Source organism: Acanthopagrus latus, chromosome 21 (genome assembly GCF_904848185.1).
Source record: "Acanthopagrus latus isolate v.2019 chromosome 21, fAcaLat1.1, whole genome shotgun sequence".
NCBI lineage: Eukaryota > Metazoa > Chordata > Actinopteri > Spariformes > Sparidae > Acanthopagrus > Acanthopagrus latus.
Window position 1 is genome coordinate 10091876 of NC_051059.1, and position 27666 is coordinate 10119541.

At 44.7% G+C, this 27666-nt stretch overlaps 1 protein-coding gene across 5 annotated transcripts in view; it reads right to left on the reverse strand.

Moving 5' to 3' along the window:
- Positions 1-27451, reverse strand: part of kcnn1a (potassium intermediate/small conductance calcium-activated channel, subfamily N, member 1a) — a 56759-nt gene extending 29308 nt beyond the window's left edge. For 2 of the 5 annotated variants that reach the window (XM_037085070.1, XM_037085067.1), the window contains exons 1-2: positions 25937-27448; positions 2620-3093 (exon numbers count right to left, since the gene is read on the reverse strand). In XM_037085070.1, the coding sequence (XP_036940965.1) occupies positions 2620-3093; positions 25937-27244 (1782 nt within the window). In that variant the 5' untranslated portion in view covers positions 27245-27448. Of the gene's footprint in view, positions 1-2619; positions 3094-20631; positions 20705-25936 lie in introns of those variants that run through there. The other 3 variants (XM_037085071.1, XM_037085069.1, XM_037085072.1) reach the window with 3 other exon arrangements.
- Positions 27452-27666: the final 215 nt, after the last annotated feature.

The following is a 27666-nucleotide window of genomic DNA, read 5'->3' on the forward strand; positions in this document are numbered from 1 at the left end:
TAAATCATCCTATAGATTACCACACTGATTTACTTTATCGCACAGACCCACACTCACTCATCTATCTATGTGTAATCAAAGGCAGGTTGTAATAACTCGGACGGACACGACTGGAAACCATCTCTCGTGAAAGGAACATTCAAACCTGCTGGCTACAAATGTACTTAACATTAATGCTGAAGAGTTTTCAAAGCGCACCAAAAGCTTTTACGCCTAACTATATTTGACATTTGTTCCAGTCAGCTGACATACAGTACAACACTTTCGTCAGCAGCCTATAGATCATGAATTAAAAGACTTTGGCAGGAGACTCTCAAACTTTTGATGCCAGCCTCCATGAAAGCGCCAGCATTTTAAAAATAGCCTGTTCTCACAGCTACATCACCATGTGACAATAACTTTGTCCTTAAAGGACATTATACAATCAAAAAAGGAAGCGCTGGAAGCCTCTTTCCCCACAAGCAACGATGTGCGAAAAGACAATGACACACTCTTTTTCTTTGGTGGTTTGCAAACAGAAGAGAATTATTACCACCACCCACTGATATAGTAGCGACTAGCTCTGTCTTATGAAACAAGTCCCAGTTGCTGTTAGACCTCCTTCTTTTGAACATCCTTGAAAGATTATGTATAACATGCAAGTGTCAGGACTCTGCATATCCATTTTATGGTACAGCGAAAAATATGGAAACCAGTGGCTGTCTGAGAAGTAGAGAATGAAAGGAAAATGTCTAGTTTTGATTTCTAAAAGTGAGAAGGGTCATTTGCAGAGATGAACCCTCAGAGAATCACTTAATTGTGCATTTTAGCGCCCTTTAACTCTTGTTTTTACAGCCTGCAACTTTTTGTTTGGTTCAGTCCTCCCTTCTTATGAACACAGTTTGTAGCAACAACAGGTAGCCTGGCTGTTGTCAGTGAAGTAAAGTTAGCAGCTAGCCAGTGAACATAGTAAATGGCCAGTGAAAATAAACAAAGGATGCCAAAGAAATGTCAAAGTTAGCAACAAGCCAATAAAAAATTGTAGTGAGCGACTAGCCAAGTTAAAGGGATAGTTCATGTTTTTTGAAGTGGGGTCAAGTACATATTTGGAGTCGGTCTGTTACCCACCGTAATCACAGATCAGCACAGATGCAAAGCAAATTTTAACCACCTAAAACAAGGCTCACCTAAATCTGTATCAGTCTAAGTGTACGCTGTATAGAGAAAATTCACACCGTTTTACTTCGCCATCAGACTGCCCTTTCTTTTGGCACTGCATTTTCTCAACCGTAGAACCTCCGTATCCCTACGCATTGGCACAACAAGTGATCTGCAAGCGGCGAAATACAGTGCAAGGCCCAGCTGATCTGCAACGTACACTTGAACTGATACAGGTTTTTTTTAAGTGGGCCTTGTTTGAGGTGGTTAAAATTCGCTTTGCATCTGGACTCAGTTCACTGCAGTACAAAGCTGAGCGTCTGGGCTGGAGCGGCTCTCTGCTTCTCCAAACTGAGGCTGCGCTGATCAGTGATTATGGTAGGGAACAGACCGACTATAGATATGTACTTTATATGAGTGATGCATGTTTGACGCATAAGACAATCTTATATTTCCAACAAGTTGAATGATCCATAATGTTTAAATACACACAGTTTGTAGTTAATGGGCTTATATGTGCACAACTACCTATAAGGTAATCAGTCCTGTTCAGTTTTCACTCACACACTGATTGTATTGTTGAAGAGACTGTCTTATTTCCAGAGATGAAAGGCACCGTGACCTATTATATACTGCAGTGCACTGCAATGTCAGCTCTCAGGTAAACAGCCCAGTAAATACAGTGTTAGAGGCTGCTGCAAGTGAACTGAGTTAACCATATTATTCTCAAAATACCCTGACACAGCAGAGCTAACACGGAGGAATAATAACTGGTCAACGGGTGGTCACCTGGTCACCATGACCCTGGAAACAGGTGTCTTTGCTCAAGAGTCCTGCTCGTTCCTAAAGCATTGTGGGTCGTGTCCACTCTGATCTGCTCAAGTAAAATATGCTGCTTAAAGCACGTGGAATGTCATTCCCATCTTTTATTCCTGTTGACCTCCTTCTTCTTCATCTCTGCTCATCTTTATCTCTCTCCCTCTCCCTGTCTAGATCTCTATGTACGTAACCCTTCCTCCACTACCCCTCTCTCCATCTCCCTCTCCTGCTGTGACGTTGTGATTTTAGATGCTGTCTTCACAGGGATTGACAGACAGACGGGCACAATGGCACCTGTATCCAAACCAGCCCTTTGGCTCAACTCTGATCCGATGCCAGTAATGAAAAATGGATATCAAATAAAAGCAACCAGTAACAAAAGCATACCAATAGTCGAGAAATGACTGAATAAGAAAAGACAAATTCTGAGTTGTTGTCCAATCAATAGGCTGTTAGTCATAGTACAGATCACATGGCACTCCTTTTGATTTGTATTTGTGCAATATTCCCATCACCTTTGTTAGATAAAGTATGCCAGTGTCTGTGCTAATAATCACTCTTCATAAATCTGACAGCTGCCAGCCCCACACAAATCAAAACTTAACAAAAGCAACGACAACACACAAAGCTCCCACTCATGCATCACACACATGCACAACCTACCTTAGTGTAAACCCCCCATGACAGCTCCGTCTCTGTCACCATGACAACAATCCCAAACATCCCGAAGATGAGTGCGTAGTCGCTGAGCCGCTTCCGCTTCTCGAACAGCGCCCTCCGGTGGCCGAGCTTGTAGCCAATGTCCCTGTTCTTCTTCTGCGGCGCCCTGCCTCCACCATGCCCGCTGCCCTCCCTGACCAAGCTCTCGTTGGACGCCTTGCTGGGGTCTTCGCCGCCGTTGCCCTTCGACACCACCACCTCCAGGCCCGAGCTGTGCAGCGTCTGCAAGGGCTGCGTCTCCGAGTCGAGCTCCGCGAGGTTGCGGCGCGACGAGGACGCCAGGCTGCCCACTAGTGGTCTCACCACTCCGCCATTGTACTTGCAGGTGTTCATGGCTATCTGAGGGAGTCGGCCACTGCTCTCGGAGAGGGAGGGCTTGGATCCAGCATGGCTCAGCTTCTTCTGCTCAGTAGTGGCCTGTGGACAGGAAGAAGAGCGGTGAATACAATACTATCACAACAAAAAGGGTGTAAAAGCTGACAGTGGGTTGAAGAGACACACACAGGTTTGGACTTTAAATAGAGCATTGATGTGGGAGTTACATCGCTGTGGCTGTGGAGAGGCCAGAGAGAGGGAAGGATCTTGCAAAACAGTTTTTGGTTATAAAAGCAGACAGATTTAGTGCTCAGCAGGACATGTGGCCAAACATACAGCGTGAACCACAATATCAACAGTTTTTGTTTCAAAGGTCCTCTTTCCCCGAGAAGCACACACTGAGAGCTGGCGACAGAGACGCGGTTGTTCATCAGGAACAGTCTAAGGCTGCGTGAGGAGCCACGAGCCGACATGATAATCGCAAGTTTAAAGTTCGAAAAAGTGCCTTTATTTGACGGTACGTTTCGTCCGTCCACGCTCTTCCACCAAGAAAACGGCATCAACATTTGATGCCTCAAAAACAAATAAATAATGAATGGACCGTGATGTATAAATAAAACCATATAACCAACAGAAGACCCTACAAAGTGCAGAAAATTGAATCTTTGCGCTGCACAAATTTAGACATGAATGATTGATGCGCAGTGTGACCCTGTTTCAGAGAAACACTCTCCCCCTGCAGAGATTAGAAGCGGGCTGCCCAAAAGGAAACGGAAAAGAGGAAATGCGCACCTTCTCAAATCAGGCGTGTGTGAGTGAATCCCACTATTTTAGGAGGAGATGAAGAAAAAAAAAACAACAAACATTAATTTTGAAAGCGAAAGGATAAAGTGTACTGTAAAAAGTGTCTGTTGAGGTGAGGGCAACTTAGGGGCAAGCTCCAAAACCACAGCGATGCAGCGCGTACGGAATTCCAAATTTGAACGAGATAGGAGAGAATACGTTCCACTGTTTCTCAGCTTGTTTTGCCTCTTTATCACCTGCACATAATGTTCCTATTTTTCTTTTCTGACCCGACGCTGTGCCGACTCGTCTCTCCTCGTCGTCTATCATTTCTGCTCTCCTTGGCAGATAGGAGTGAGTTTCTGTCCCGGTTACACAGACAGAAAATGTTCTATCCATGCAGAGTCTGTAGAGCAGTCACCCCAGAAGCATCTATCTGCCTGTCTATCCCCTGCCCTTCAGAGACTCGGGCAGATTATCATAATGGCTTATGAAAACTTCACATGGAACAGTGCTTTTTCCGAAACAAGTCGGGGGTGTGTGATAGCACTGCTGGCCCTTTTTATTAGCCTTGACAAAGCATGCCTAATGCCTTTAAATGTGCTGGTGGGAATAAAGAAGGGCGGCCCTAATGGAAATTTACTAACTCGGGTCCTGTGATGCTATCGTCTTGCGCATATTGTGGCTCCATGAGAACAGGACTAAAGGTTAAGGATTAGTGCAGCCCATAGTGTTTCTAATCCCCTTTTCTGTATTAAATTGCTTTTTAATCTGTGCCATTAGGACCTTTATACACTTTTGAAGACTGTGCAGTGAGTGAACTTTCAGTTTGAATGACAGGAAAGGCTGTAAAAATAGATGCTGATATGGCAGTAGTGATCGAGATGCTGATCTTTTCTCAAGGATAAATACAGAGCAGGGAGCTGAATTTTGCAAACAAATCAAATCACAGCAAGTTCCTTAAAGATGCTGAGTGGATTAAAAGTTTTGTTTTCGCAAAAGGGGGATTCTGGCAATTTAAAACTTTTTGGCAACATGATGCAGCAACAAGGACTAACCTATACCTACGTACATATTTAAAGGGTAGCTCCACCAATTTTCCACATTAAGGGGTATTTACAGGTCTTGGGAAGCACTGCTGCATAATGTGACAACAAGTTGTATAAAGCCTTTGTGGCTCCAGAGGAAGCTGCATGTAATCGGATAAATTGCCTCCAGTGATGTCACTCAGTGCCTGCGTTGCACTGTGGGTAATGTAGTGACCAGGTTTTAAAAAAGCAGTCCACAGGTCTAGCACTGCACTCCTATTACCCTATCTGACTTTTTTTCCTGCACATTCTTGTTCCTTTTCAAAAAAACTGGCGCCTACATTACCCACAGTGCAACTTAGCCACTGAGTGTCATCATTGGAGGCTGTTTATCACACTAGATGCAGCTTCCTCTGTAGCCACAAAAGGATTTATGCTACTTTTTTTTTAAACAACAAACTTAGTGCTCCTTGGATTTTTTTTCAGCTCACAAACATGACAACAAAACCAGAAACATCACCGAAGTACAGACTGTGACTCGAGAAAAATTTAGACAATGCCGCACTGACTGAGATAAGAAGTCGCCGGATTGAATTCAACCCGTGTATGCACTCTGACTGTAAAGGTATTTTTATTAGCCTATTTCAATACTTGTTAGAAAATATTTTTAGTCTTTCCCGGTGCATAAATAGCTTGCTCTCTTCTTTTATCACTCTCTACAGCACACCAGCCTGCCACTCCTTTGAATGTACTGAGCAACTCCAAAACATCATGATTCCTTTGGTCTTGAATGTCACAACATGATGTCATTCATCGTCAAGAGAGAGTTTCCTGCTTTTGTGAGGGGAGTAAATAACTCTGAAGTCCTGCTCGGAGTGATTTTTGGCTCCAGTCAAACTTTCAGAGTGGTTCTGAGATGCTTGATATGCAAATATGGGTCTTGGACTGTAAAATCTGAGAAAAAAAATAAAAAATCCATGACAACCATTTCAAACGAAGGTTGAGCGTGTTTGTAGATAAACGCTGCTGAGATTGTTTTGTACATTAACAGGACATGAGTGTATGTTTTACAGTTTATCCCGTCAAACTGGGGATTCTGTTACATAACATTAATCTGACTTGTTTTTCCCTTATATTTACACGTACACATCAAGAGCAAATCCTGGCTCAGTATCCTTCTGAAGGATTGAACCAACAACCCTGTACGATTAACAGCCAGCTAAAACAGACGGTGCCGTTGGGTTACAGACCTGCCTTCTCTTTCTTTTCCCCACTTAAAAATAAAAGCACATAAGCATCTCGCCGGTTCTTCCGACACAAGTGCCCCTGACTTTTATCAGTGCAGTGCAGCACACAATTACGCCAGAGTTGTATTTCAGTAAATGTACTTGGTTACATTTCACCACTGCCAAGCTGAGTAGCATTTATGACTCATTCGGTCGCATCCCATTTTAATATAAACTTACAGAGATTATGACCCATCATCAACTCAAAGAATGGAACAAACTCAAATGGATTTCCTTCATGTTGGTTTAAGGTGTGGATTCATAGAGAAGAGTGGACTCTGAACAAGTGTTACTAGTGTGAACTGTACAATAATTGACGGTTTTCTCCTGCTATCAGTCACGAGCCCTTCCTGCTCCACACTCAGCAAACACACCGCTCCTCTCGCTGGCTCGCATTGATTTTTGCCCTGGAATTTCGGACTGAACCGACATCGTAAATTCCTCTAGCCGAGCTGGAAAACAAAGAAGCCTTGGGTTCCTCCCTCGTATCAAGTTAGAGTGGGTGGTTTCTAATGTAATTAAGCATTTCTATATTTTGTAAACAGGAGAGCTGAAAAATGAGACACAAAATGTAACCCTAATTTGGTCTCCAGTGACCAATTACATGACGATTGATCAGCGTGAAATGGCCATGTTGTGACAGTCATGGGACCACACAAGAGCCCGGGAGGTAAACGGAGAACGTCCCAGGAAGGGTTTTTCTACTAACGGAAATGAACAGGATTGATAATGGACATGGAGAGCAGGGCTGCTGTTACATCCTCAGCTTTAGTTACCTGTTTCTGGTGATCATCACTCACTGAACCAGGTCAGGACTGCCCCAAATACAGGCAGCGTTCCCATCAGTTAGTCTGCACGAACACCGACGTTTCTACATTTCTACACATCGGGGGGAAGATTTGTGTCGGTGGAGCGAGGGACGAATATGAGAGGGACCACAGGCATATCTATGGAGTGAGACGCAACTTCCAAAATACTGAAACGTTAGGGTTGATAAGACCTCAGTATAAATCTTGATGTATAAAACGCATGATAACTTGTCCTCTAGGGTGACGTGCCCTCTCTTCACCACAAATATATCATGACTTTCTGCGCGCTGCATACACGTCATGCCCTTTTTACTGTTTTTCGCCCCTTCCCCTAAGCCCTCCTGTGTCCGCCACTGTCCACCTTGTTGGCAAAATGACCGAAATGCATCCCCCTTTGAGCCTGCCATCCCTCTCCATCCCCCGAAAAGATCACTTATAGGTGGACCGCTGTCTGGGCCTCGAATCAATACGTCATCCTATTCGGACACGGACTTATAATTTATCAATTATAAGTCCGTGTCCGGCCCATGAAACCCACAGACCAACTGTGTATTAGAACAAGAACTGTCTGGTAAGAAAATGTAATGCAGCTTTTAAAACAAGGAAAAATATATACTTTATATGATATAACAATATCCAAAATCTAAAAAACATTAAGTCTCATATCACATTAATGATATACTGGAGGGATATTGCCCAGTGCTGCAGCATGTATGTCTGACTCTTTTTTCCCCCGTAAAACTGAGGGGTCCTTGACGGACTTTGCAGCAGGAGACCTCACATCACATTCCAAAACCTCAAAGCACTCAATCAATTGCACACACCCGCCCACTTAGCCAGCCAACCGAGCTCCACTGCTATCCGCATTTCCCCTGCAACCCGACTAAACAGCGCGGCGTAAAAGGGCACGGCAGGCCAGCGTCGCCCTTGTCGTCCCCTGATGCCCCCACAGAGCAGACGCGGGGAGGCTGCCTGTCCAGCCGACCAACGGCTCAATTTCATTCTGAATGGCACGCAGCATCCAGCCTCTATGAAATGGAGCCTCATAATCAAATTGAAAAGCCTCAGTGCAGAACAGTTTAAATGAAGGCAACTCTCGGCCTCTCTCTCTCTCTCTTGGTCTGTCTCTCTCCAGCCAGCTCAAATCTAATAGAAAATCCTCGTTCTTCAGTGTTGTGTGGGGCTACTGTGCTGCAATGCTGAAGGCTTATGTACCCTAAAAATGGAACTGTGCATTATAAAATCAAGTGTGTTCAACTCTGTGTGTGTTTTTGAGTTTGAGCGTGGGGGTGCCAGTCTGTTTAATTATGCCTGTGTGCTTGTTTGTGTGTGTGTGTGTGTGTGTGTGTGTGTGTGTGTGTGTGTGTGTGTGTGTGTGTGTGTGTGTGTGTGTGTGTGTATGGGTTGGTGGGTGGACGTGTGCATATGTGTGCTAGCTGAACAAGCCGATCCTCAGCCAGGCACCGGATTAGGTCAGATATTGACGCAGACAGCGTGCGGCAACGAAAGGAGCACGAGAGGAGGAATTGTTTTGAGAGGGTAAAAAACTGCAAGCAGCGGACAGACGCCGGCGAGGCCGACATGAAAAGGGGGGGAACATGAAGGAGAAGAGGGAAGAGGTGGCGAAATGAGGCAGAGATCTAGAAACTGGGGGGACATGAAAGATAGAGAGGGCGAAAGACAAAGAGATAAATGAAAGCGAGGGAAGACAGCTCCCTGTGGGTGTCTCAGCCAGCCCCCGGAGTGATTGAGAGCTGCAGGCTACACTCTCCAGTTTGTCCCTGCACACTAGACGCTGTCACATTTCTCTGACAGGCCAGCAGGCACCGCGGCTCCTCCGTCCATCCCCGACCAGCATGTGGATCGTTACTCAGCGCTGGTGAAGGGGGGGGGGGAACCAGGGGCTGCACATTCATGAAGGAAAATCCTCCATCATGGAGCTCAGTGTGCCATGGAAACAGAAATTAAAAAAAAAAGAAAACATTTAATGTCTTGTTGGTGCAGTGGCTAACAAGGGCAAACACGCTGCATCTTAAAGGGTAGCTCCGCTAATTTTACACATTGATGCATGTTTACAGGTGTCAGGGCGTACAACTGCATAGGTGAAAAAAGCAGTGTAAAGGTTAGGGTTTATACAAGGTCATTATTTTTGTTCAACTGGAGAGATTTTGAATGTTGAGTGACTATTCTGCTAACAAAGTACCTTTTGTGTGGCTGATGGTGACGTGCACTAGTCAGAGAATACATTCATTAAATAAATATTCAACAATACATTACAGTTGTAGTCTATGTAAGACTGATAACTTTGGAATGATTTCATTATTTCAGTATTTAGCGTCGCACAAACGTCTGTTAGTCATAAGTTAAGTGACATCGGTGCTAATGTGAAACCATGACAGTCTCGCATTTCTTTTGTTTGTTTGGTGAACGTTTGCAATCAGAGACGTGCAGTTTGAGAGGGGCAGGTCGTCTCAGTTGATTTATTTACAGCAGCAAACTGATATGATGCTGATGAAATGGGATGTCACGTAAAATGGAGGTTGAACCGGGGCACCGCAGTGGCTCAGTTGGTGGAGTGAGCGCCCCACGTACAGAGGCTGCGTCCTCGCCCGCAGCAGCCCAGGGTCTGATTCCGACCTGTGGCCCTTGGCTCCATGTTAACGACCTCCCCCCACCCCCACCCCCAGTCTGTTTCCTGTGACTCTTTGTCTGGATTATAAATAAAGCCATGAAAAGGGCAGAACATATATGCGTGTATAGCATTACAATAGGCTACCCTATCTGATGTAAACTACATAACACTGTGTGCAAACCGTTACATGGGTCTGATAACATTTAAATCGTAATCAGGATGTGTGTGTTTCTGTGACGTTCCATATGGACTGAAGGCTGCTGGGAAACTGTCTGACTTCAGCCTTTTGTCTTTTTGCTGCTTCCGCCCGCTCTCGTCCTCGGATATGCAGCGTTTTCCTGTTGCATTTGCTTCTGCATTTGCATGGTTGTCCTCACTGAATTGTTGCAGCACGTTAGTGTATTTTTATTGTGTTGTTTGTGTTGCCGGTGTGTGTTCAGTTGCCACACGTTTGCCCTTGCCCTTAGAGCATCTACTGTTAAGAGAATGAATGGCACGCGCATGCATATCGTATCTCAGGAGTAACGCTGTGAATTAAAATCTGTCACCTTTATCAGCATCTAAGGTGAAATGCTATTCCCTCGTGGAAAGGAGTGAAAAAAGGGTGAGCCGAGCCTTATCACGCCATACTTCATGTCCTTATATCTCTGTAGGGATGTCTGCCGTTAAATAATGGCTGCTTCTGCCCCTCTGTGGGACAAGTTGAAGCAATTGTAAGTGTTCCGGGGACGGGAGAAAACATTCAAAGATGTTCAAAGAGTTTTCACAGAATATTCTCAGGCCAACTTCACATGCCTGGTACAATCAGGGCGTCTGCGGACAACTTTCTGGATGTGAGCCGAGGTGAGCGGCGCAAAATGTGTGTGCGGGACCAGACTGGAATGTGTGTGATGAAGCACAAGCGTTTCTCGCTTCATACATTTATTCAAACACGTGCAGTCCCACATCTGCTCATGTGTGATTGTGCATAGTGTAGGCTACATGTTCAGTGTGTTACATCAATACTGCAACAGATCGCCGACATCTCACTTCACAATGCAGCCGTGTATTGATTTAATATTGATACTGTGACATGAGATCACGTATTCGCTGTGAATTTGGCTCCTGTGATATAAAAGAGCCGTCATGTTTAAAAACTGTAATTCAAACTTAATTTCAAATTTCAATATTTGATTTGTAACGATGGATTCTATTTCAAAGTTTGCTGCCAGCAGCCTTGCAGAAAGGCTAATCATGACGGCTGGCCACCTGACAAGTAATGTGGACTGGTGTTACAGAGGAAACCCGGGCAAGGCAACACTGTTTAGTCTTGAGAGCCAACTGCCTTATAGTAATTTTAGCTTGTCACGTGTATTCTTGATGAAATCCAGGTGAAGTTTCAGAGTCCACAAAACATTTCTGGAGCTTCGCAACAAAACAGCGTTGCAGCATTCTCCACAAGTCCCCATCTGCATCAGTTGCTGAGGAGAATGCTTCAACACTGTTTCGCTGTGAAGCTCCAGAAATGTTTTGTGACACGAAACCTCACCTGACTTTCCATCGACATGGGGGTGAGTACAGAATGATGGAATTTTTTGTTTTATGGTGAACATGTCCTTAAAGCACTTAGTCAGTGTTGGGGGAACATTGCTTACTCTTGAGAATGCCAACACTGACTTGGAGCAACAGACAGGCCTCAGTGACTTTTTCCGACATTTATCTAAAACAATTATTGGAAATAATTTTTCCGGAGGCTTAACCAAGTGTTTTGGTCTGTGAGCTCATGATTCTTGGTTTTGGCAAGTCTTGAGGTCTTGTTGGCGTAACCCAAAGGATACATATGTAATGAAACACTGCAACATTAAATGCCAGGATGACCACCTCGAACACTAAAGCGCGCTTACGTAAATGCTCACGGGGATGATTACTCGCATGTCAGTGGTGTTGATGGAATCTCCAGCAGGAGGACACAACACACACCAACTCAGCGGGAAAATAAAGGGCAACAATACAATCTGCACACAATAAATTGTGACAATACTTTTAAGGAATCAGGTTCAGCATTGCAGTCGCCTCGGGGACGCTATAACCTTTACTGAGGCAAAGAACCAGACTTAAAATATGGGGCAATAGCAGAAAGACTTGCAGCAGAACAAGATGAGATTCTTGTGCTGTTTAGTTCACTGTTGGCATCATTTAAAGATCACGCTCACTCCAACTCATCTGAAACGTGACGTGGCCATCATGAGTTTTATGTGCACTTCACAGTGGTAATAAATATCTGCAATAAAACAGAAAGACGAGTTAAACAGAGGTATGAGAACAGTGGCTACTACAGCGTGTGCACGTTAGAATAAAAAACTAAGGAGGGCTCTAAAAATATCTCCTTTCACAACAAGTAAATAATTCATGATGAATGCAGAGCTGTGGCTGCTTACAACAGCCACTACAAATCTGTAGTATCAAAGCGGAAAAAACGTCAGATTTAATCCCGACGCAGAATCAGTCTGTCGATTTCACCGTCCACACGGCACGCGGTTGAAAAAGATGGTAGCTGGAGAGCAGAGACATTTGTTAGCCTCTAGCAGAGCTCAGGCTCCTTCGCTCTCCCTCTCTCGTGCTCTCTTCTCAGAGGTTAACAACAAAAAAAGTTGCCAAAAACAAGACAAAACCTCCACGGAGAAAAAGGACACAGGTACATGCCTGTGGGAATGTGGTATTGTTAGGACTAATAACGCGCTGTGTTCAACAGAGACACAATGCTATTATAATTAGGAGCCAACAAGGTTGCTCCACGAGTACTCATGTGAGTGTGTGTCTTATAAATTAGGTCCTGGGGAGATTGGGGTTAGAACTGATGGGGGGGGGTAGGTTACTTTTCCGCTGGGACACCCACTGCCTCATTAGGAACAATTTCAATTTCCAGCAAATTAAAGGAGGGCGTTGTTAGAAACCTGATTTTGTAGATCGGGGCCATAATGGATGGACTGGTGTCCTGGTAAACGGTGAACAAATTGAATCTCGAAGCTGCTGAAGTGTGTGAAAAAATAACAGGGACCAAATCAAACCGCTGCACACATGCTGAAACACATGTGACACAAAACCAAACATGAATAAAAACATGGTATTTTAAACCATCACCCTATTCATAGTTCATAGTTACGGCAGTTTCTGAATAGGTCCAGCAGATTGCCTCAGCTGGCGACAGGCCTGCGGTGGCTGCAACATTATCGTCACAGGAAACTGCGACCGTCAGAGTTGTTTCCAGAAGAAGCTTGTTTTTGCCACTGGCTGAGGTTGTTATGCTAAGTGTCTGACATATTATAGAAACAATTCCTACTGAGAAAGATCCGTCTTGTGTTCAAGGAGAATTCTTTTTCAGAAATTTCACAGATTTAAATTTGCTGGCAGCTGAAAACGTAAATGCAAGACATGGTTGGAGAGAGGAGTGTAGCGTTTACCTTGAAGAACTGCAGGAAATGATTTTATTTTTTAAGTCATTGTCAACATCTCACTGATTTTGACAACTTAGATGATTTCAGACTTCTCCAGGAGCAAGAGAGTTTCCGGTTGCAAAAAGCATGTTATTATTTAACAAAAGGTCTGTCTCTGAAGGATTCATCAAAGAGATCCAATGACACTGCGGTTCTCTGTATATCCTGTGGACACACTATAAACTGGAACTGTTCAAAGCTGATTAGGCGTACTTTTAATGGTGCCGATTAACCAAAATGCAAACAAATATAGGCTAAAAACAAAGCTCAAACTGTGTCCCACAGCGATCTAACTGACTGAATGGGAACTTTATACCTGAAGGTGGATGGAGGTGTGAGGCCTCCTGACTTTTACTGAAATAAAGGCTCTGAAATACACTACATACCCAGAAAACCCATCATTCACTTCATCGTTTCACCACAGGCAAAGTTTAGACAACAACGGACCTGCATCAATCTATTAACACCATCGTCAGATTACTTTTGTGTATTCTGATAAGGCAACACTGTTATTAAATGTGGTTGCTCAATGATAAATGTGAAGGCATCCTCAGCACTCATCATTGAACCAAAGATGATTACCCAGAGAAAGACATATAACACGGAAAATGCCAAACGGGGGACACCTAAATCTAATTAAGTTGCAAGTAATAATAACTGGATTAGTCCATTCAAGTAAAAATGGGTTTGAATTCATTTTTGAATGGACCATTTTATTGAACAGAGTTTAAGTTTGTCCAATTGTTACCGTACTTGTTAAATCACAAATCAAGTCCATAGTTTCATTTTGTATTCTTCTTAAAAAGAGCAAAACACTGGTGTTGGTACTTTTGTCCTCCACTTGTCACTGGGCTTCAAAAACAGCCATTCCAGGTTAAATATATGATGGTGAATATCTCACATCTGTGTTGATGTCGGTGTTAAAGCCGCCATTAAACCTGCTCCTTGAGGTTTGACATTGTAAACTGAATTAGGACTCGAAGAGCATCTCAAAGTTGTACTAATCATTTCACGAAAGCATCCTCTTTATTTTTAGCTAATCAACGGTATTGCCCCATTCCCCCATAGACTCCCATTATGGCTGATTGCCTGATTGATGCCAGATTTGTGCTGATAACCTCCTCATAAAGCGACAGATCCTGTCCTTGACACATTTACACATAAACTGAGTCGTACGAAAGGAGCCCTCTTGGCTTTACACCACAGTGGTCTCATAGCTGGTGATGTAAAACACAGAAGAACTGCATCCACAGAACAATAATGCTTTTGCTAAATACACTTTGGTGGAGTCATAATGCCACCCTGATGGGTTTTTTTTTTATAGCATTAGGACTTTTAAAATCACCTGCATCATTTAAAGTTATTTGAGACAACCTTAGTCTAACCCTGACCTACGTTCTCATGCTTAGTTTATTCACGGCATCTCAGCTGCGACAACTTTAGCCTTCTTCTTAATCCTCCCTGACTCGTTCAGCTATTATTAATTATAAGTGAAATGTTTGTGAAGAGATTGTCAAGCTTGTAATGGGTGGCGTCTTATTTCTTGGCCCACTGATGTTACTGTAAGGGAACTGCATCTTTGTGAGGCAACAAACAACCTTGACTTTATTCACAGATTTTCAAAGCACAGCTTGGAACCCTCTGAAATTGTACGTACTGTGAATTTTTGGGTCATTACAGAATTTATACATTTTTTTATATATATATATATATATTTTTTTTTTATCTTCAGGCACCTGAAGAATGATCAAGGATTTAGGAATTGTGTGAAGGAAATTCAAAGCACTGGGAAGCACATGGGGAACACAATACAATGGGGAAAAGCCCCGAGACTGTGTTTGGGTTTCCATCCTGTCAGAAAGCTTCATGCTCTCTTCCAGGCTTTGTCTTATTTGATGGGTGATTGAAGGTTTTAAGTTGGGATATTTTTCAATGATGTTTATGCAAAAAATAATATAGGCCATAATGACTGTGACCCCTTCCTGTTCAACGCTTGGTTGAGACAGACTTGCAAACGCAGCTCTGCTGGAAAAGCTCCACTTCAGTGACACAGTACAAAAAGTTTCTTTTCAAATGGTGTTAATCTGCATTACTGACATATTTCAGATATCTGATAATTGAATTACGTCAGGATACCGATATCGGTAAGGATTCTTATCTGGACGCTGTCAAGTGCAACCTCCTCCTTTGACAAAGTGTTTCCAAGAAGTGGGAATCGAACACAATTCACAGATGGCACATTTGGAGATGTGCACAGAACAGAAAAAGACTGCAGGAGATAAAATGTTGTCTCAAAGAAATGGTAGCATATGTGGGAGTGAATGGTAAAAGAATAGTGTATGTGAGTTAGTTTAAATAAGCACACCACTATTTTATGTGAGGTACTGTGATAGAGTGCAGTATGTGAAACAGAGCAAGAGCGTGTGAGGGTGTATGTGAAAAGATAGTATATCCGTGTGTATGGATGAAATACTATAACTATGTGACAGAGAGTCATTGTTTTTGTGAGGTGAAATACAAGTATATGGGGAAGTTAATGTATGTGTTTGTGGATAAAAATCTACAAGTGATGTAAATAAGTAGTACTGAGGGACAGAGTGACTGTTGCTGCTGTCATTCACATGCACAGCCATCCTCTTATAAGTATTATCATAGGGTCTAAAATGAGTATAGCTAAGAGTGTATATGGAGTAGTTTGTTATTGTGCATGTAAGAGAGGGCATAGTAAGTGTGCAGGAGACAATAGGGTAGCATTATGTAACATTGTGATTTATGACCTAAACGGACTCTCATACCAATATTTCCCCTCCCACTTATCAAAACGACCAATAACGCATGTGGCCCGGGACAGAAGACGCACAAACGCGCCAAACCACAAAAGCTTGAAATATAGCTTTGTCTATGTGGACCCGGAGGACTAAACCGTCTTCATTAGGTGACAGTCCCCACAGGACCACGGTGGCCATATATTCCTCACAGAGATTATCGCTCTTTAGTGCCCCATAACCCGCTCTGCAGTCCCACAACTCTTGCCTCGTATACAACGCTCTCACTATTGAGAGATCCAACGACAGTATCGCTGTATAAATGCCAGCGCCTGACAACTCCCATTTTCATTGTGAGGTGATTGTAAGTCATTTGAAAACGAGAACCCCTCGGTAAATTCAGGGCCGAGGCACTTTCGCTCTCTCTCTCTCCCCCCGAGGCAAAAACATCAATAGCGGGGAGAGAGAAGCCAGGACAACCTATAGCACAGGACAGATCGATAGCGCAACAAACTCAGTAAAGATTGACTGGAGAGTTGCCTGGAAACGTCCTGAGCGAGATTTATGGCAGGGAGGAGGACACGGGCCAGCGGGAGAAGCTAGGGGACAAGACAGAGTGATGGGAATTGTCATTGTTTCCTCACTGACGTCTCACCATAAGAATTTATCCATTTTAAATACTGATGAGAAACATAAATAGGTGTGTACAGCGTTAGTACGTGCGTAAGTTATAAGGGAAAGTTCACAACAAAATATATATTTAAAAAGAAATATGGATTATGTTTCCTCTTTCCTGTGGTTGATTCATCTACATTGATCCAGCAGAGCAATATCTTACCCTGAAGGGATTATGTCGATTGACGTGGTGCTTTCAAGTTTTTTTTTTTTTGCTAAGATATTGTGTAAAAATAAGTGATAATAAGTGATGGAACAACTGACTTTGTTGGGGCTATCCTGTTAAGATGGCGTTGAAAAATACATCTGAAAAACTCAACAGTAATGTCTCTTTACAGATTTCATGACCTGGTGACTCGAGACAATCAAGCAGTTATTTTTTTCTACCGAGCGACGCCCACCAACCCACGTCACCGCACAGGAGGAAACCTGCATCCTCTCATAGACAAGAGACTCATGCTAAGGATATAAACAACAGCGGCATCCTCCTCAGCTGCGCGTTAAGGTTAGCTCGCTTAATTAGCTTAATGAGCTAGCCAAGCAATTGGTGAGTGTAGTCTGGCACAAAGCAAATAGTTTCTACATGAAACTGCTCACAACAAGGTCTGTAGATTATCTTATGTAAACACTGATTACTTTATAGAGACTGACTGAATTTGAGGCAGACATCTCTACAGCTCACTGTTTCCAAAACCCGACAGCTTGCATCAAAATAATCTAGATGGATAAATAGCAGGACAGGTAAGAGGAAAAATATGTGCTTCTAATTTTGGGGAGGATTGCCCCTTTAATCTCTGCTGCGTTAATCTGAAAAGCATTCCATTTCGTCCGCCCCCCCAGTATTCTACTTATCTTCCATTTTCACCTCACAAGATGAGACTGTACCGTTGAGAAAACAGGCAAAGCGAACCTGCCGAAGCAGCCGGTATACATGTTTGACATTCCAATGAAAAAATTACTGAAACAGCGACAAGATGAAATGAGACGATATCAGGTTTCATTGCTCCTCCTGCACCATATGTCGCCCGGCTCCAGTGTGCTCAGACTGGTGCAGTGGTCTCCCATAGACTCAAGCTAATTGAATATCCTTATCTGGCTCTGAAGCCCACTTCTCTCTGGCGAATTGAAACAAAGGCCAGATGGAAGAGCTGTACATTTGTATTCAGCCACAGACCGAACGTAACGCACACACACCAACTGTACTTCACTGCACAGCGCATAAACTTGTTTTCAGGCACCAGAACTGGACCCACCACCGTACTGTACTACAGTCAAGAGCAGCTGTCTTTCATTGCTGGTGTGTCACATCTCATGATAAAAGTTCCGGGAATTGTGCTAACAGCCTCCAGCTGTAATTTTTTTCCTTTGGTTATGAAATTAAGTGCTACAGTTTTCTAATGCCCACCGGGCCCTTTTGTGTAAATTGATTCTATTTTAAAAGGCCTTTTTTTTTTTCTTCCTCCAGTCGGACAGAAAAGAAGAGCAGAAACGAGTGATTGAAAAGGGACCCTCTCAAAGAAAGAGATGGCAGAGATGGAAGGCAGCATCGTTTCGTGAAAGGGTTAAAGAGAATACGGCGTTCACAAAAGGGACAGTGCGCTGACCGTGACGGTGGCCCATTAAGGGGTTAACAGTCGGAGGGGCGCCGATAATGGAGGTTGGAGCGGCTATATGGGGACTACAGCACGCGAAGAGCCATATACAGAAGAGAAAAAACAAGAGTGAGGGCTCTCATGTCAGCATCGTGCGAACAAACCCTATAACACTCAAAAAAAATAAAATAAATAACATTCACGTATTGTTGTGAAATCATTGTTTCTCCTCATGGAGCTCTCCAACAATACTGCATCACGTTCACACCCATTTGGTAGGCTACGTTCACCCTCTGTCACCCTCTCAAACACGACTGCCGATGCATAATTAAGCGCATACTCTGACAGGAAGCCACTCTCGGAGAAGACGACAGCGGAGGGTTTCCTGAAGAAGAGGGTCTTCCACGTGACTACAAGCGGCCATGGAGTTAATTTGACCCTTTAACATCTGAAGACAAGGCCGCGGCACCCACATGATGATGATATAGTACAGCTATCCTCCCGCTCACTCTTTCCGTAACGCATAAACGCAGGTACAGACCCGCATGCAAATGTATACAAATACACGAAAGAACGCATGCAGCAGAACAAACACACAGACACACACACACCAAGCACATTCCCCCCGCGGAGCAGATGCTTTTTCTGCTGCGTACACTGCCTGGAGTCACCCTCAGCGGACCCTGAACACATCACACTATTGCTGTATGTACATGATAGCTGTTTTATATTCTCCAGCTGGGTGATTTGAGGTAACGAAGGGGAGGGAGGGGGAAGCGCCTTCATTCAACTCATCTTCTGTTTCAATTTGTAAAGCTCGTGTGTTGGAGAAGAGCCACTCTGGCTGGCGGTACACACACATGCACACGGCAATTCAGACGCGCATACACACAGAGGCCTCCTGATTAAAGGCCGGGCTAAAACTCTAATTCCCCTAGAAACATCTTGTTGTTTGTATAAAGGTAAAGCATCACGTTTCTGTAAACAGCTGAAGGCAGAGCAGATCTGACTAGATCAGCCGAGGCTTTTTTTTTTTTTTTTGTTCATCGCTGAATATTTATCAGTGGCCAGAGGAGGCTGTGATTGAGTTTTTTACAGGGAACGCTTGCGTATCATGTGCTGTAAATTAAGTATTACGGCAGCTCAGGGGACCAGCAGTCAAACTGTGACCTGAGGGCACAAAGACCTGATGAGATGGAGAAAGAAGAAAAATGCGTATCCAATGAGATCACACATGAACACAGCCAGTGTGTGCACACACACACACACACACACACACACACACACAAAGCAAACACTCTCTGTATGGAATTTCACAATGGCAGGAGCAGCTTTCCAAACTTGCATTTTCAGGGGCAGGCTGCAAGTGGAGCGTTAGTCGATTGTGTGAGCAAAGTATGATGAAATCACACATCTCTCACATCTCGTTACTGCACCCTGCTCTCCAACCAAACGCTGTGTTTAACAAACATTCGAAAACAGCCAGCAGGCAATATTAAAATGACTCAATGAGCTCGCACGTCGGCTGGCAATATCATCAGAGATGTGGAAGCGGTGCGCGCACACAGGCGCACACACAGGCGCACACACACACACACCTGCGCCTGTACCTTCGCATCGCAGTACGTCTGAATCTCCCCGGCATTGTAATGAACGCCAAATATCTGCTCACAGCTGCATTACTCACACTCTCATACTCTTTTGTGTCGTGATCACGCCCTAACGCAGGGACAGCCTCAGATCAATAACCTAATTAGCCATAAAGCATATGCATTGTGGTGATACATTATATGCCTGGCATCCCTTGGCCAGCATCTCACAGGAATTACCATATAAATGAACCGCGGTCATTTATTAAGCAAAGAGCCGTGGTGGGGACTTGGCATGCTGACGGAGAAGTGAAAAAAAAAAAGTTACAACACACATTAGGAAGGGGAAACATCACGAGAGGTCCAACAGTCAGGTTACAAATTGCATTGACTGCTGGCAGAGCGAAAACATCTGCCATGCTGTGACTCCAGCGCCAGAGTAAGTAAGCAGTGAGGCTCGCGGCGACTGAGGAAAACCCCAACACGCTTTCTTTCTCCACTCTTTGTATTCAACTGGACTGCAAGTAATTCAATACACTCCTCCTTGTGCAGGCTCACTCAAATGAAACGCAAAGCGAATGAACTATATCAAGTGGAGCACTATTTGAGCCACTTACACCTAATATCAGTGTTTGTGTGGGCTGCCCTCCAGTGTGTGTGTGTGTGTGTGTGTGGACATGTGTGCCCCCCCCCAAAAAAAAACACACACACACACACACACACACACACACACACACACTGCATGTGTGTTAAAATGAATGGTTAATCCTAAAAGATAGTTTTGTGCTGCACATGAAATCCTTGACCAACCCCCCCGAGAGAGAGAAGGCTACACAATAATACCAGGCTGATCTCTCCATAGCAACACACACATGGTAACACAAATCTATTTCAGAGCAGGAGCGCAGCGCAGCACTTAAACACAGCGCACAAAACTGAAAAAAAGAGAAAAAAAAAAACAGGGAAAACAGCAATCAATTATTAAAAGAGCTTCATGTTCATACTTACTGCCTGTGTGTTACCAACTGCAGCCGAAACTAAGAGGCTCCCACAGCTCACACCTGCCCCTCTCTCCATACGATTGTTAGCCTTATCAGATCTGCAGCAGGGCCACTCCCTCGTCATATATACAGAGGATGTGAACTAGGATCGGCCCCTTGTCTGACATTTCATTTTTTCCTCAGCGGGGTGTGTTTAAAGGTGTTGGCTGCCCTCGCAGGCTGGAGCGCAGGAGGCAGTGGAAACATGGACGCCTAATGAGAGAAAAACAAACGCGGGGCCGTGTAACAACAGCGGGGAGATGACCGATAGAGAAAGTTTAAATCAACGTAATGCTTCTCCTGGCATAAGCCCGCTGGTAAATCATAACACTGTAAGCAGATCTGTCGACATCAATTGTTCCGAGGCTCCAGCGCTCAACGTTACCTCAGCGTTATTATGGAGCCAACACAAACACACGACTGATAAGATAAACTGCTTTCTTTAAAGAGAGCCGGCGGCCCAATTACCTCAGCATTTTCCTTAATTTAGACCGGAGGACGGCTGAAAAACAGGAGCGCTCTGGTACGTTTCACTTAAAGTAAACGATCTAAGTTATGAGTGGAAGAGAAAACAAGACTTTACATGGGTGGAAGCGGCGAAACTGGACACGTTTGAGTGGAGAAACGTCATGCGAAACACTTCTCAGCGCTTCCACACAGACAGCCACCGCTAAACACGGCCCCACTAAATCCTCCAGTCAGCGTCGAGGAGACGCTAAGTTGGTTGCAAGTGCCACTTTGATATATGCCGTGTTGACCTTTCCCAGATCATATGGGGTGATTATACGCGTGTTGGGCTGCAGTTTGGCAGGATCTGCACAAAGGCTTTACTGTAATAGCTTTCCTCCCTTTTCAAGCCATCCATTCTGCAATGACACATATAACCTTATGTTCTCCAGAAAAAGGTGGGCTGGTACTCGGCTGACACACACACACACACACACACACACACACACACAGCTATACAGCAGCTTACAGGCCCGGTGCACCCGACAAACATGGGTGATGCGACAGCCGAGGAGAGAGACGGCACCAGGCGGGATATTTTTATTTCGTCTATTTTACTATTAACCCTTAACATGATTTATACATGAGACATTATTCTTAATCATCCTGCGGCGTTAGACAAGCAGAGCTGAAAGCATCTGAAGAGTAACAGCCAACAATTTGGATAAACATCAGATCCAAAGGTGCACTGTGTTGTTTCGGGGAAGACATTTTTCCTCAACAAGACGAGATCTTCATTGACTGATTTACTTTTACGTGTTACGCCTCAACAAACTAAATAAACCCTCTTTATTCTCATGACTGAATAAACTAAATAAGCAAACTGACCTCAAAGGGCAACACAATTTCATACTGATTTACTTTGGTTATATGTGGCGGACCCTGCCACCTCTCTAGTTTCAATCAGTGTTCTGGGGACCTTATTTTCCTCTGAGAAAAGCTTGTTTACTCAGTTATGGGAAAATATATATATATATATATATATATATATATATCTATATATATATATATATATATATCTATAGATATATATATATATATATATATATATATATATTTCAATTCTGAGTTTGAATTTACTCTCCAAAATTTCACGGTGCCCCTTAAAGTCTCTCTTCAAGCAGAAAGACCAAATGCTCTTCAGTATTTTTTTTATTTGTTATTTTCCATCTTTGATGAGACTTTAAATGGATTATTTTAGGGTGTTAGGGCTGTTGCATTGACAAAATCTGCTATTTTAATGAACTCATCGACATTTCGACCATTTTCTGACATTTCACAAACCACACGATCACTCCGTTTATAACAACGTCCTTTCAACAATGTGGAAATATATTTTGTTCAGGTTAAAACTTCTCAAGTTTGAGGATTTTCTACTTAAACTGAATACATCGGGGATCAGAATTGCTGGTTTGACAGAATCCACAAAACTGCTCCCTTGGGATTTCTTCCAATTTATTTGACAATTAATGAAACCCTCAAAAGGAATCAATTACTGGAAGAGTTTGACGTCTCAATCATCTCATCTCGCCCCACTTCAAGAAAGCAAGTCAGCTTATTTCCAAAAATGTCAAACTGTTCCCTGATTTTTTTTTTTTAAAAATGAACATTAACTGCTAATGTAAGTTGTTTGCTGCATCGCTGAAATACGTAACAAAACATGAGTCTGTTTGTCACCGGGGACGCGCCAGGAAGGATTCTCCAAGCTTACACTCACTGCAGATCGCCCGCACCGTCCCAGCAGGGCACAGAAGTCACATACGTGCAATAAAAATATCAATCTGTTGGTGGATTTTTTTTGCCTTTTCCATTTCAAACTTCTCAGGTATGCTATTCTTAAAAAAAAAACAAAAGGAAAAAAAACTGTTAACTTCTGGTTGCTGATGGCACCAAACTTGCCAAAGTGTCCAGAGATTAATCACAGTTTCCTGCCTCAACACAACGTCTGTGTATTCTCAGAATCGGCCCTGTTAGGCAGAGAGCAAGTCCGGCAGTGTTTACACACCAGCGTGTCCCTGCAGGAGATATCACCATAGCAGTAAGTGGCAGGCATTAGAGTACTTACACAGTCTATCACAATAGAAGCAGCAATGCACCTTTCAAAGCACAATGTTATTGAGGCCGGACACAATATTGTACTACCTGCCATCAGTCCAGTGGGCTGGCTATCGGGTTTCGGGGTGTGCTGCGGGATACTGTAATCGTATACACTTTATCGGGCTTGTTCTGTCACAAGTGTTTTGTTTAAGGGATTTCAAACGGGAGCCCGGCGGTTTGGGGTCGGGCTCATTGAGCGCGAGTCAATACGATGTAACGGCGATCCCGCAAATATCCATGAATAGACGAGCGTGTCTCGCCGTATCAGAATACTTGAGCGAGTGGAAAAGGTTTGATACTTGGGCAGAGTCTGTCATGGTAGAACTTGTAAGATTTTTTTTTTTCCATGATTGAAACCAGGTTATGTAATAGTTGTGTAATAAATAAAATGTCTTGTTTACAGCGGAAATTACATAAAGCTGCGAGACAAAGCGGATCATTCTGATTCCGAACTGCCATTTTGAGATTTGGAGTTGTCGTGGAGATCTCAGTTAGGGGACGACTTCTTCACATCGCCGCTTCCTGTCGGAGTATGTTCTGATCATGACTGGTGTGAAAATGTATGTAGAAGAAAAAAAAGAAGAAAAAAAGAAGAAAAAATTCTCCCAGTATCATAACCAGAGTGGATTTAAAAGACATAAGAGTCCCACAGGCTTGTTAACATCCCAGCTGCTTTAAACTGTAATGAGTATTCACTCGGACTATTTTTCGACGTACTAAAGACTCTTTGTAATGATGTTTTACACTATAATTAGTACAATGTGGGCTGTAATTCTCTACTATACAGTAATAATGGTGTCACAGCCTCCTTATATTCCTAACGGATAACGTTTTATAGAGGTAAAAGGAAGAATATCAGGTTTTCTTTTTCATTCTTGGTTACTTTAATGGTCGCCCAAATAAAATCAAGCGTTACCTTTCTTCAAGTGGAAGACCCAATAATGTCTGATCAATATTATGTGTACTCTACCTCCTGTGTTAGGTTTACTTTCCCTGTGATTTTCCCTTCAAACGGGACGGTGGCAACTTGCAAGAAGAAACTTTTCCTTCCCCTTCAGTCAGTTGGTCTTTTCGGCGTTCTGCTGACGCTCAGAAATTGAGCCAAGTTCAGAACAGTCATGTCAAGGTGGTTCGATGTGCCACCTTTTGCTGCCGGTGCCAGCTCGGGCCCCTGAAAACAGCTGTAGCATTTTAAAAAGGGAGTCTGGAGCTCTTATTTAGATGCGGCACGCTCATCGTCGTCGGTGCCTCCTCTCCTTTTCCCTTTTCTTTCTCTGTGATATTAAAAAAAAACTTTGAGGGCTCCTGCGTGGAGTAAATGCTGGGAGAGGGAAAACAAAAACAACAATGGGGGACCCGAATAATGAGCTGCACCACCGAAATGTTCATAAATCTGGTGGTGTGACTGTTAATTAGCCACGTTTCTTCAATTAGATTTCTCAGGGGAGACTAAAGCAGTCATTTTCCTCCTGTGAGATGTCGGGATCTCGAACAACAATGTGTTTTTTTTTGTTGTTCGTTTTTTTTTTGTTCTGGCTCACAATTTGCTGCAAGATTTAAACTGTACAAAAACAATTGCTCCTGGACTGAGAGCTTTCAGCTCTCTCCTCTTTCTGACTAAATGTGGAGCGAATGTACATGATGATGAAGTTCATTGCTATAAAAAGGCACTTTGCCAGATCTTTTATTGCGAGGTCGGCCTGAAGTACGAGCATTTTATGCTCCACAAATTTATAATAAGAGATAGATTTGACACAATTTTCTCCTTCGCCTCTCTTGTCTTGCTCTCTTTTTTTCTGCACATGCACCCTGTCACCACTATATTTTCCCTCACATATCATCCCCTCAGAATGTTTCCGTGTTGATTCTTATACATTTCACCCACTCGGCAGGCCTGTCCTCCTGATGTGTTCCTGTTATTCACGTTCTCTACCACATAGCAACTGTTGAGTGCAGCTCTCCATACCGCCGTGTAAAGTGAGTTTGGAAGTATGTTAAAGAGGCAGCAGCTGCTCTCTGTGACAGGTACAGGCCCGGTGTTATAAAGCATTGTGTCAGAGCGGTGTCTGGAAGCCACGGCATTAAAATTCCCCCGCTCGCGAGCCCCCTCTGCTCTGTGGAAACAACAACCGCTTTGTCTCTAATTCAGCTGCATGCCGGGGAGCGTCATTTGAATATCTTCAGTGGGCTTCCCAAAACAACACCGCAACATGGAACAGGTGTGTGTGTGTGTGTGTGTGTGTGTGTGTGTGTGTGTGAGTGTGCGTGCGCGCGCGGGCGTGTGTGCCAGCCATCTTGTATGTGTGTGCGTGCGTGCGTGCGTTCGCGCGCGTGCCCGTGTAAGCAAACGAAACAAACACCAGGTTAGATAAGAAATGTCACGCGCTGGGTTACATGTGCGGTACTTTAGATCGGTGCGTCTTTTTTTGGGGAGGGGAAACTGCCTCATTCTGAATGACGCTTCAATTACCCTGCTTTTACATACACACACACACACACACACACATATACATATATATATACCACGCGCGTGCACACCGTACACAAATTCATATCAAAATCATATGACAGGCGTGGTCATTGAGTAAAAAAATATAAAGGCCAGTTTGTTTTTGTCATCGGAGGCTGATTAGATCCGATATCGCAGGAGAAAATGGGAGAAAATCTACCTTATGGAGGTCGATGCAGATCCTCTCCTCTCCTTTATGCGGGCTCTCTGGCCACAGGTGATAGCTCGAGCCGTAGTTGGGGCTGTCTTTGCTGCTGTTGCTCACAGTCGCAGACGAGTTCGCCGCGTATGCCTGTTGTGTTACCGGGGGGGTTACGCGGGAGTCGCGGCTGTGTGGCTCGCCTTGCGCGGAGATCCTCCCAGACTTATTGCGGTCTTGTTCACAGTGCTGCGGACGCTGGGGACAGAGCCCCAGTGCGCCTTGCTGCTGCTGCTGCTGCTGCTGCTGCTGCTGCCGCTGCTGCTGCTGCTCTTGCTGTTGCTGTTGCTGTTGCTGTTGCAGCAGTGGAGCCTGGTGAGTCCTACATAGCTCTCCTGAGCCGCTGGCGCAGTAGTTGATAGGCAAGCTGCTCCCCACCAGTAGCTGTTGCTGCGCTCGTAATTGCGGGATCTGTTGCTGCTGCTGCTGCAGGTCCTGACTCTGAGACTCGAATGCTCTCCTGTTAGCCTCGGTTGACTCACATACATTTAAAGAGCGCCCTTTCTGCGAGTTTGCACGGATTCCTTCAGGGGAGGGGTCCCTCTGTTGGAGTCTTAAATGACTGTGCTGCTGCTGCTGCTGCTGCTGCTGCTGCAACAGCTGCCTGTGGTCTCGGTGCCCTCCTGCTCCTCCTCCTCCCCTGCAGCGTTCCACGATGCTCGTCTGTTGGTAATTATTGGCACTCCTTCGGAGACGATCCCCCCTTTTAGATTCCCGGGAAAACAGCAGAGAGGAGGAGGACGACGTTGGTGGCGGTGGTATAGGCGGCGGAAAAGGTGGGGAGGGCTGCGGTGGGAGAGGAACGGCGGGATGGTGCTGATTTTGAGAAAGGCTCGCCTCCTGCTCGGAAAAACTGCAGTGGCAGCTCGGAAAAACAGGCTGCTTCTCCGACTGCGGCGGCGGCGGCGGCGGCGGCGGCTGCTGCTGCTGAGAGCCGACTGGGGCCCAGGGATCCTGCTGCAGGTGCGCCGGCTGCCCGGCGCTGAGTTCACCGGCCCGGTGTGAAGGTCGCTGGGCGGTGTCGTAGCTCGCCAGAGGTAGAGGGTCGCCGCTGTGAACAGGTCTCCGAGAGGGCTGGCTCAGACACGGGAGCTCCTGGAGGCTCTGGCGGTGAGCGGCGGTGGTCGAAGTGCGGTCTCGGTGGTGAGAAGAGGGCGGGGGCGGCAGGCTGAAAACAGGAGCGACTGGGTCTCGGCTCTGCTTGCTGCTTGCTTGCTTCTCGTCGGGGGTTTGGTGCTGATGGACAGCTCCCGCGTACCGATGCCGCATCCCCTTGATCGCCTCGTCTCGCTGTGGTTGCTCCTTTGCCGTGCAGAGCTCCGACACCCGTTCATTGCGATCAGTCCCAGCAGAATAGGACCGACTTGTATCATTGGTAGGTTTGACCAGGACCTGCCTTAAAACGTCACCGTAGAGCCAAAACACCGCCTTCGACTGAATATCGGTCCATTGGCTGCTATGCGCACAGGTTGCAGCTGATCGATCACTCCCCGGCGCTGTTAGGATATTACAAGGAGCGGATGCTGGAGACGTGGACAGGTGTTTAAGCCCCGCTCACATGGTCGATCATCTTTAATCCACCGGCGGACCCGATAGATCGACTTTGTCAATGTTGCCATAACCACCCCGCATAATCAGAAATCACTTTTACTGCTACGTCACCCGAACAGATCCATACAGGCCTGTCAGAG